The 12551-nt window shown below is 29.7% G+C and overlaps 1 protein-coding gene and 1 long non-coding RNA gene across 2 annotated transcripts in view; one reads left to right on the top strand and one right to left on the bottom strand.

Annotated features, from left to right (window-relative positions):
* Positions 1-1016, top strand: part of LOC123229880 (disease resistance-like protein DSC1) — a 31932-nt gene extending 30916 nt beyond the window's left edge. The window contains exon 10 of the mRNA XM_044655886.1: positions 789-1016. Within this exon, the coding sequence (XP_044511821.1) occupies positions 789-839 (51 nt within the window). The 3' untranslated portion in view covers positions 840-1016. The remainder of the gene's footprint in view (positions 1-788) is intronic.
* A 1668-nt stretch (positions 1017-2684) lies between these two features.
* Positions 2685-4234, bottom strand: LOC123229892. Its single transcript, XR_006504978.1, has 2 exons — positions 3614-4234; positions 2685-3119 (listed from the first exon to the last, which is right to left on the bottom strand). It is a non-coding gene; the product is annotated as an uncharacterized LOC123229892 (long non-coding RNA).
* Positions 4235-12551: the final 8317 nt, after the last annotated feature.

Genomic DNA, 12551 nt, shown 5'->3' with positions numbered 1-12551 from the left:
GTTTCATGATATAGACACAAAATTATTGTTTCACCTTCAAAGAGATATCAGTTTAGAAAATGATCAAATTATATGATAATTGTATTGTTGACAGGTACATATCTATTGCTGACACTATTATTTTGGTGGTCATGATGGTTTACTAAAGGTCAATTTTAGTTTTCATATGAATGACTAACAGATTGTAAATTTATCACGAATATGTTCATTACCAACGTAATGAAAAACCTATAGGTCACATATAAAAGGTGTATATCCTGACATTTAGAGGACTTGGGTTGCACAAAGTGAATCAAGCCTAAAATCTAAGATGACAGTTATGAGTTCCACTAGATGGTTGGACTAAAGTATGAGTTTTTCTTCTTAAAGGGTCAAACTCAAATAACCCATAAATGGATGAGCCAGAGTAGATTATTGGTGAGTTGCTTTTATTCAATTTACATATAGAAGGTTTAAATATTGGATAATGTTCGGTCATGTGAATAGTTATGCATGATGGGTGAACAAATGTTCATTATCTCAAGTTAACCTTATTTGATATCTTGGTATGTATTCCAAAGACAAGAAATATCAAGTATATAAGATGATATTGTGATATGATATGATTCATGTGAATGGCCATAGATGATTGGTGAATAATCATTCATTGTTTTTTATACAAAAGAATCATATTGAGACCTTTTAACCTTTTCTTGAATTATCACAAACACTCGTATTATTTCATTCTCTAAAGGTCTTAGCAAACTCAAATCGTCGATCATCTTTAACATGATGTGTGTTTCATGTAGATACCACAAACCCCTTTTGATTTACGCATGTACACTCCATTACAAGAGTAAAAGACGAAGAAATTGCCAACAAAAGTAAGTTCTACTAAACTAAACCCCTATGGTAGTTTTTAATATACATGATGCATAAGATGATACCTGTAATCGGATCCAATTGTGTTCCTGGTGGAATGTTTTGGTTTTAAACTTTTAATATTATTTTTGTTGTGCAAAGTCATTTTAAGACCATGAATTAACCTACAGACACTTAAAAAATATAGGTTTTAATAAGAGAAAATATAGTTATTAAAAATCCATTACGCATAATTAAATATCTTTAGTGACAAAAAAATCTCATCAACTGTTCTTATAACCTCTACCACTAAAAGTATTAAAAAAAAAATTATATCATTGATATAAGTCTTATCATTATAAATATTAATAACAATGAATATTTTTTTTGCTAAAACAATGCATTTGGTTGTTAAAAATAATATTTATGATAAATATTTTCAGTGTTGTAGCAACCACTAGGGCTGGATTCGAATCGAGTCAAACCGAACTCGAGCTCGGCTTGATTTATATATAGCTGAACTCAAGTTCAAGCTCGAGCTCGAGCTCGTGAAAGCCAACGATAGAGCTCTTATAGGATTGACTCGTTTCGGGCTCATTCAAGCTTAAGCTTGAATGGGCTCGGTTCGAGTCCAACCCTAGCAATCACTATTCGTCAAATTTTTCAATTAAAAATTTTGATACAAAACGACATCATTTTAACCAATATGTATCGTTTTAATAACAAAAAATGAGTCAAACCGAATTCTAATAACAATAAATATAAATAACAAGAGAGCCCGAATCATTATTAAAAATAGTAATTTCAACAATGAATATCTCTATCGTTATAATAATATAACTCGTCACTATATATAATATAAACAATGAATATTCTCATCATCACAACAATATTTATTACTCACTAAACATAATATTAACGATGAATATCTTGATCCTCATAACAATATTTATTGGTCTTTAAATATAATATCAATGATAAATATCCTCCTCATTATAACAACATTGATAATAAAATTTTGATTATCAAAATATAATCATTGACATTAATTATGTTCTAATAACAATTATCTTAAAGTCTCCATATGATCTACAATTATTAAAAATAAGAACAAAAAAACTAGAAATTTCCTATTATGGTAACTCTCCCTATAAGCAAAACCAAAAAATTGTTACAAATAACATAAGAATCTATTTATCCAATACTATCAAGTGTTTCATGATTCACTTGTATCTTCAAGTACTTACAAATTGTGCAGAGAGAATAACTGATTAAAATGTGCATAACATGTATATATACACACACACATACACATATTCACATATATATTTTTTCTCATAAACTAATTATCAGGCAAAGTTAAGAAAAAACAAAATAAATCAAATCAACTATAATGTCAATCCTACCAAATTAATAATGTCGAAAAGAGCATCCAAAATTTATCATATTTAATCTTTGGAGCATTAGCATCAATCACTCAGAGATACTTCCTAGAATCAGATGAAAAATGCATAAAAGTACTAATCAATCATAGTCAAACATAAATAGAATGAACTACACAATAACTAACCAAAATCCTCCATTGATAATAACCCTAAAACTAAATAATAAACATCAAGCATTAAAGAAATTAAATGAGCAAATCAATTCAACCATCTTAAATGAAAATAACATATGGCATGAGCAATTTAAGTATCACGTTATAAGGAGACCAATTCCTCAACTATTTTACAATTGTCATGTTTTTGTAACACTGCAACCTATAAATTACAAAATAAACTATTAAAATTTTAATATATAATTATTTAAGCATCATAAATATATCAAAAAAACAATCCACTTCATTTTTAAACCAATCAATAAACCTTCTATTCCATTCCTCAAATTCCATCCTTTGCAAATTTAATATCTAAGATTGAAGTAATTATCTCTGTGAAAAATGATCTAGAACCAGGTGCCTCTTGTTTCTCGAACCTATGTACAAAGGATATTAAAGGAAACTAGAAGCAAATTCTATCATATCCAATAACATAACTGAACAGATGCTTTTTCCTATCTTCTAAGAGTAAATGTGTCCAAGCCAATGATATATCCACCTTTTTCATTCGTTCTACCACAGAAGACATTAAAAGAACTAAACCAATGGAAACACTTACAATTTAGCATGAGAAACACATAAAGCTGACTGTCACAAATCAATAAGCATCTTGAGCCTTTTGAACTGCTATATGCTAACAAATTACAATGAGTAGAGTGGAATTCTGCAGATGTTATCACTTCTGCAAGAACAAAGGAAAATAGGTTTAAGCTTTCAGTAAGACATCAGTAAACAAAATGATAGAACTTAAAAGCAAACAATAAAACAAGCAAACCAAAAACCAGGGAAGAGGAATAGCAAGTTAGTCAGGAATCTATGAGAAATGTCAGAAAACAAGGTTGGTTAATAAAGTAGAAGCCAGAGCATTCAGGCCTAGCAAAAACCAACTGGCCTGATCAACTCAGTTTCCTACACAAATACCATCAATAGCCAATTTAGTCTCCAGAATATTTAAAATAAAGGTAAGGAACAATGTCAAAAATTTCCAAATATATGCACAGAAAAGAGACAGACATGAGAAGGTGCAGGGTGAGAACATGAAAAGAAACGAAAGCTTCCATGAAAAATGTAAGTGCACGAAAGCACATTTCATCGTATCAGAATCCACTGAAAAAGAAGGATAACACCAAAAAATTTTTCAATAATACCCTGATGCCAAGATATTAGGATGTTTACCAGTTAGATCCTCCACGCTTGCAGGCATAACATCAACAATATTGAAACTCTGATTGCTAATCTCCAAGTTCCAAAGAATGCCCCAATATAAAATCTGAACCACTCAATTAGTAGCATCAATTTTCAAAAGTTTTAGTATCAGGGAATGTATCAAAAGATGATGAAAACGTGAGGAATTATGAAGAAATTAGATGCCACCAACAGTGATGTAAAACAGTAGTATTGATAGCTGTGACTTGACATTATTGTCCAAGTATATGAGTTTTAGATTGCATGAAGAAAAGAATTAACAGGGAATAAATAGAAAAAAATAGTACACAATACTTTAATGCCTGAAGTAAAACAATTTTTTCTAGAAACATATATACAAGTACTAAAGAATTATCACCAATCATAGACAAGTACTAAAGAATTATCTTAAAACAACATCTCAATTTGATTAAAAAAGAAGAAAAGTATCCTTAAATTCTCTTGAAAAAAAAATCAATAGCGATAACTAAAAATAATCTAAATTGATCTGTTTAAACTCTTAACTACTAGTGATTCAGTCTTCAAAGCAATTTTATTGCCTAAATTTAATGTCATAGACAACTCAAAAGAACAGATTTAGTCAAAATTGGAATAACAACAATTCAGCAATAAAATAATCTAAATTGATCTGTTTAAACGCTTAACTACTAGTGATTCAGTCTTCAAAGTAATTTTATTGCCTAAATTTAATGTCATAGACAACTCAAAAGAACAGATTTAGTCAAAATTTAATGCCTAAATTTGATGTATGCAATGTAAACTTGGTAAAGTGATACTCATTGCATGAATAATTTTGAAGGAGCTCTCATTATCACGTATAAGAAGTAAGTCACTCTTTCTATCTTTGCTTTTTGGAATTATGACCTATAAGAAGCACATTGACTCTTAAAACATAAATTTTGGCCTAAAGTAAATAATAGAACAAAAATTAAAGAAAAAACATTGTGTATTGAGATGTTCAATGAAGGTGTGTGTCCTGATGTCTTGACATTTAGAGTGCTCCTAAATGAGCTTTGCAAGAAAAGGAAGTCAATGGACTGAAAGGAGTTGTTTGATACAATGATTAGTAAGGAATGCAGACCTAATGAATATAGCTATATGTACCACTTTGATGAATTGGTATTGCAAGAATCCAAAAGTTATACAAGTTAGGAGTCTTTATTCAAAAGGTGTCAGGCCAGCCCACAAGTTGTTACTTATAACACATTGTTAATTAAGTCTTTTTCTTACATGTAAAGATAAATATGCAAAGAAACTATTAGGGGAGCTGCAACTGAATAATGTTCCACCCACTTTAATTACATATAATATTTTTAATGATGGGCTCTGCAAAAATGTGCTATTAAACTATTTCATACTTAATAAACTAGGAACTTTCAGCCTGAAATCATCTTTTTCTATTGTCTCATTAATGGAATATGCAAAACAAGGAAACTCAAAACATCTTGGGGGCTATTTCGCAGATTGTATATGAAGATTTGGATCCAGATGTTGTGACCTAATGATTGATGGGCTTTTGTAAAGAAGGGCTCCCAGAAAAGCAAATGATTAATTATTTAAACATATTTTAGATGTTGGAGTAAGCGTGTGTTTTGATAGGTACAACCTAAAAGTACAACATTTATATCAGTTTATAGGAAATGGATAAAACATCATACAACAAAACATCAGGTCAGGAATACCTTATGAATCTCCCTCTCAAATTTGTACATTGGATCTCGAGACTCAAGGTTCATCAATGGGTGGTTCTGTGAAAATATATGTATTCAAAAATATCTTTTTTTTAATCCCACAAACTAAATATCAAACAAAGTAAAGCAAGCAAAAATAGATCAAATCATGTCACACCAATGGAAGTATCTCTAACACATTGTTTGTAGAAATAAGGTGAAAAAAGTTTCTTGAAACAAGACCATAAGCTAATTACCCGAGAAATTATATATGACTAAACTTTTAGATCAAGGACTCAAACCATTAAACAAATATCACTACATTTACCAACTGTAAAAGCTTATGTTATATTAAAATGGATTAGTGAAATCTAGAATTATATAAATTTAACAAATTTTAATGGATAACACAGTATAACATATAACAAAGTAAAGTCAGATTGTATGCATGACTACTTGTGCAGTATTACTTCAGTATCAACATAATAGAGAATATATGGAACGAGTAGAACTTCAGACTTTCTGTGTCCACTATATTTCATAGAACTAGTAAAAAACATTGAACTTTCAGGCATTTAAGTCTAAAAAATATCTGGTATCTAAGACACATCAAAAGATTTCTGGCATAGATACTTTTTGAAAAATAAATCCCCTAAGAATCTAAAATAAAAGGTGCATTACATCAAGGTAATACTCAATATGTAACAATTTTAGGAATCATACCAGCTGCTACAGATGAAAGATAAGTCTTACTTTTTATTTTCCTATAACATATGGATAACCTACAATAAAGCTTTCATAATTATTTTAAATTGCTCAAGAAATTTAAACATTTCATTACACATTACAGGTAGATTTTTATACTTCTAATGAAAATTTATTATGTTGGGGATACTTAAGATTGTATTGTTTGTTTGGGTATGTAGGGTCTTCATGTGTTTTGAATATTGAATATCAATTATTTCTTCATGCTATGCCTCTCCACTCTCATCTTACCCCATTTTTTTTTACTTCTATATTATCTCCCCTTAATTTTCTATCTGTGATAATCAAGATCACAAAGCAAAGAAAGGGACAGTGGATGGAAATTGAGGAAAGCAGAGAAAATATAGAGGACACTCTGGGAAAAAAATTAATGAAATATTCCATTCCTATTATATATTATTATCTAAAGTGCTTCTAGAACTTTATTATAGATTCTCCATCAATAAAAATAAACCTAATATACATATGCCCAATAGATTACTCACCCTTCAGAGCCATCAGTAGCTTCATTATTAACTGAAGGAATTCTGCCTGGTGTTATTGAATTAATCTTAAAAGCTGCGGGTTTTGCTTTCCAAGCTCCTGAAGCATAGGCTGTAACACAGAAATAGCAGTCTTAACTCCAATCAAAGGTCAAGATTAACTAAAATTAACTGATTCAAAGCAAAAGACGAAAAAGAAAAAATTATGGACCTGTAAAATCTGTGGATTTGATTGCAGCATTCAATATAAAGCTTGAAACTAAAATGCGAATAAAGTCACAGCAAACAATTAGTCAGTGGCAGGAAAAAGTTTCAACAATCAATTAAGCATATCAAGACCTAATCAAGTAATTCTTCAACATAAGCAGAAATTATTGTGAAATCCAACCATAACCCAAACTTGCTGATCATATCGATCAACAACTACTTAAAAGATGTATGAATTAGAATAATTATCAAATATTCATAAAAACATGTATTTCTGAGTGGATTATGTCATGGTTCATTTTCTTAAGATAAGCATGACCCATTACATTAACTTCAACAATGCTAATCCTACAACACATCAACAGAATCTTATTAAATGGAATGTAGCCCAGACATGTTAACCATAGGACAATAATTAAAAGGAAATTGAACTCAACACATTCTGTCACTGCGACGTGGTGCTTCAATAAAATAGATAAAACAAATAGTGAAGAAACAACACTTAGACAATACATGAATAATCATACTAGTTGATTTTTTCCAAGAAAGTCCAAGGATCCAAGTCCACCGGCAGCAGCACCTGAAAGTGTCTCCCGAAAGTGGACATAATAAGTGAAGTTTCTCCCTTGAATTAATCGAATCAATTGACATGAAATAGGCCTACCCGTGAGTCAAGTGCTAATTTTGAACTGTTGTGATTTTGCTTACAGGATCCAAATGATCCACCTATTAGATTCTTGTTAGATGGAATGGTTCATCTGTGATGTCTAGTGCATAAGTATATTAAATGTTAATTGAGTTTATTATTATACAAAAACGCCTACCAGACATCCTAGCATATATTTTTTTTCCCTTCATGACAATTATGAACAGATTACAAATTACGCAGTTTTTATTGAAAATCGCACATCAAACGTCCATTATTCCTACGTGTGTAAGACTTTGTTCCACAAAAGCAGTAACTCAAAATGAGCATCATCATCATCATAATGCACTTAGACTTTGTTTTAAAAATTCTAATATTACTATGTAGGAATTTTATCAAACACTTTGTGAGCATTTTGATGCACGGAGTTTCTTTTGGAAAGATGATTAACAGAAGAATCTAGAAAAGAGAAGATGAATTACAGAATGCAGAAGAAGGAGAGAATTTGGTTCATGAGTTTTGCGCCAAAAACTGTTCTATTCAATTATTCCGCAGTTTAAAAACATAACACGCGCGTTCAATTAGACGACACCGTATCAAGACAAATATAAACGACACCGTTCCACAATTGTTTGCAATTAAGAACCGACTCATACGGCACCGTATCGTTATTCAACTGAACCACAACTCTTCATATTTTCTCCTTCTCCCGCCACCAACGAATGAAATTGTTTAGTCCGCAACACATTTCTTCCAATAACGTGCAAAGGAAAATGAATAGTAAGCAACTTAAGGCTAAAGTTTTAGGAGACATCTTCCTTCTTTATTTCTAGCATTTTTTCAGTGTCTATTTAGGAAAAGGAATTCCTTTAAAATTATTTACATGAAATCAGAGTCACTAGAAGATTAGGATTGAACCATTATAAAATCATTACACTCTTCGGCCTTCCGATTCAATCATTTTTTACACAATTCTTCTGGCTTTCCTTTCTGTAGCTCAGCGTGATTTAGATATGCCCGTTCCTTTTCCCTATTAACCTCAACTTCATTCTGCTGCTTACCAGCAGCCTTACAGTGCAAATCCTACACTTGTGCAACCTTTTGTTCATGTTCCCCTCGGTGATGCGGTTGACGCTGTTGGCAGGATTGATCAAGGATTTTATGTTGGAGATCTGGGTTGTTGATATACACTTGCTCCAGGCTTTCCTACACAAGCTATTAACTATGTGTCTCCATATCTGAACTGAATCCAACTACTACTTTGCCACTCGCAGCTTTAAAGGATAGCATCAGGAAGCAAATCGAATACTATTTCAGCGATGAAAATCTCTGTGATGACCCGTACTTGATTTCACTGATGGATGGCGAAGGGTCAATATCCCATATTGCAGAATTCAGGATGGTCAAAAAAGACGAGTACAGATATATCCTTTATTCTTGATGCGTTGAAAGGCTCGACTTCGGTAATTTGATACGAAGACGAGATGTGTGGTGGAAGTGGATTTCAGCCCAAAACTCATAAATTTTGACTTTCTCTTCTCATTGTCAATGTTGTACACCCAAGATTTCTGCTTTTCGCCTTGTTATGTTATTAGTCTATTGTTAAATCAAGATTTTGTTTAAAAAGCAATGGTTGAATAATTAATTAAAACTATTTTTTATTTGCTCTTCTTAAAGTTTACTTTGTAGAGAATGATTATTTTCCTAAACCTCGCAATGGCTCTTCTTTAAATCCTCATCTGTCTACTCTCTTTTACTCACTTCTCTCCTGCGCGTTGCTGTCTGCCTTATCTACCTCACTCTCTGCGGTTTGTTGGCCAGTCACGGTGGAACTCTGTTGGATCAATCACAGTGGCGCGCAATCAAAATAATTATCGTATGCTAATATTGCTTAATTAATTTGCCTAATTCAGCAAATTGTGGAACTTTAATTAGACTAAAATCAGATGTTAATATTGCGTAAAAAGAAAGGGTTGAATGTTTGACACTTTGTGATCTAATTTAATTGTAATCAGACTTTGATTTTACTTATTATAATTATGTATTTATTATTTTATTTACTCAGCATACCATTAGAGCCGGAAGATTAATCCAACATTACTAAATTCATAAAAATAAAAATCTCTCTTATCAATATGGATAGTGCTTTCGAGAGACTTACAATTTAATTTTCTTGACAATGCCATATTGATGATGAACATGATGATGACGAAAAAGAATTCAAGATTGATGGTATAAAGGTTGAGTCATGTTCATATGGATAAATAGCAATATTACATTAAGTATTGTGGTACATGGAAGAGATTGTGTCAAGAAAGTGACATACAACTGTTATAACTTGCTTTAATATTTTAGTTTAATAATAATATAATGTTATAACTAATGTAAAAAAGATTTTGGGATAAAATTTTGTGTATATTACATTCTTCTTATTAAATTATGAAAGTAATAATATATGAGCTACGTGGGAGAATGTAGGATTTATAGTTCACATGACATTAAAAATTTATTTTTATTAAGTATAATTGTATTTATTTGATAAAATAATTAATATTTAATAAAATTTTTAATACATTAATTCTATTAGTTAATGTAAATATATAACTCTTATAATGAAAAGAGAAAACTTTTTATAATAAAAAGATGTCAGTTTTATGATGAAAATAGGTGACCCAATTAACTTCATATATAAGTAAGAGTTGGTCCTTTTTCTATCTTTTACATTTACACTTAAATGCAACACACTAACAACAACAACTTATAAATTGAAAAGCTTAAGTTCTTTTTATTCATTATTAAGTTAAGGAGTTAACTGAGAAAAATCAACATTTTTTAAATTTTTCATTAATTCTCTTATGTTTGGTACATTTCAAAATACAACAAATCAAAATATGTTTTTCTGTCTTCAATCTATGAACATGCAGTTTAAGATCTATGAAGATGATAATTTGATTTTTAATTGTTTTTTTATTAATGTAATTATGATTTATATGAATGATAGTTTGATGCTTAATTATTTTTTCATGAATGTAATTATGTCTTACAAAAATATACAAACCTAATTAATCCTAATTTATAATACAATCATTATGACTTAATGTTCTTTTCCGTTAGGGCAAATGATGTAGAACAAGGGAAATATTTTAGAGAATTAATATAATATCTTTAGATTCTTTTTATATAGGGTTTAGGCTTTTTTAATTAATATTTACTTTTAAAATGATTTTTTTATTATTGAGAATGATATCCATGTCACTTTAATTTGATTCATCCATAAAGGCTAAATGTAGGATATAAATCATCTATTCTTGTTAAATCTCTTTGTATAAAATCAACTACTGTGATATTTAATTAACTATATTATGTGTTTGAGAGATGATATTTGAATATTGACTACATATTGTAATTGAAAGTATTAATACTATAATTTGAAAATAAATTTCGTATGGTATTGTGTTAGGTCTAATGACAACTTAAATAATTTGATTTAAAATGCTATACTAATTTTAACCAAATGTTTCATGAAAAATGATAAAATTAGGATTAATATTACCGTATTTTTTTAACATATTTTTGACGATATATTATACTAAACCTCTATATACACGTTTCATATTTTTTATTTGAATTTTATGAACATATTTTTACAAATATATTTTTTATCATTTATTGTATCATACTCATATAATTTATGTACAATTTTTCTATCATTCCCCTATTTACTAAATAAGGTTTCTAGGATGTAGAGCCATGTGGGACCTTATCCCATAGTCCATAGATGGACTTAAAGTTCTTGTAGTACATGTGTGAGATCTAATTTTGTAGCACACATGTGGGTTTACAGTTTCATTATAAATGTGTGGGATATTTGTTTCTATGCATTTTACAGTTTTATAACACCTTGAAAATATGTTTTCTCATGAAAGTTTTAAAGAAATATTTTCTAAGAAGGTTTTCTTGAGGAGATACCCCTAAGATTCTTTATACACAAACCCGTAGTAATTCTTATATATAGTGTTCTAATAGATGTGTATGGAAATGGATTACACAATTATGTTATTCACATGATCAGGGTGTTGAATTCTTGTATCAACCTAGTCCAATCAACATAACTACAATTTTTAGAAAATGATGATTTATGAAAATGCTTACACCAATTGTTTGATTAATGATGTTTTTCATGCATTACATTCTCATGTTAAGGATGTAAATGGTAAGTATGGAAAGGAACTAATTGTTGAGTGATTATCCCTCACTCATTTTTTTTAATTAAATGTTTTGTAGATAGCAAGTGATCAATATGAAAATCCTTTCAATGATACTATGTAGATTTACTACTAAACAAAAGTCTTCTCAATCATTGTCACAAAATAGATAGTCTATTTGTGTTCCTTGATGTATAGTGGATAGAAAATGTATGAGGTTGTTGATGTTGCAAATGTTTGCTGGTCGTAATTGCTTAGATATGTTCTCTTGAAGTAATGCTTCTTGTGGAGACATCTTGTGATGTAGGACAAGCGGTAATAAGATTATGATATCGTTCACAAAGATATTTAGGGTTGATATCGTTTAACGAACGCAAAAGGATAAACAAAAATTCAATACAATTTGTAAAACAATTCTTAAAAAGTTCAAATTGAATTTTATTAATAATCTAATAATTGATTAACTATGAAAACTTAAGCCCTTTGTATAGGCAATTGACTTTCCTAATTAAAATAAAAATTCTAATTCTACTAAAATATAAAAAAATGTTAAAATAGGACAATAGTTTAACTGAAATTAGAATATTAACTAAATCCAAATTTTAGGAAACTTAAGACTGTAAGAAATAAATTTAATAGACTCCTAATTAAAATTAAACTTTCCTAAACAACTAATCCTAAAGCTTTTTATTTCCTAAATTAAAATAGGATTTTAATATTAATTAAATACTCACTTAACTATTTTAGACTAGGAAATTTAATTTAAACCAAACTCCACAAGGAAACATGATTTAAATCAAACTCTACTCAACTACGAATCATTATTTAACATGTATTAGGCTTCCTACATGGCTCCACATCATCTTACATACCCATATCATCATGTCATGTCATCAAATAAGTTGCCACATCATCACAAGCTTTCATGTCATG

Source organism: Mangifera indica, chromosome 11 (assembly GCF_011075055.1).
Source record: "Mangifera indica cultivar Alphonso chromosome 11, CATAS_Mindica_2.1, whole genome shotgun sequence".
NCBI lineage: Eukaryota > Viridiplantae > Streptophyta > Magnoliopsida > Sapindales > Anacardiaceae > Mangifera > Mangifera indica.
This window is presented reverse-complemented; position numbering and strand designations above follow the sequence as displayed.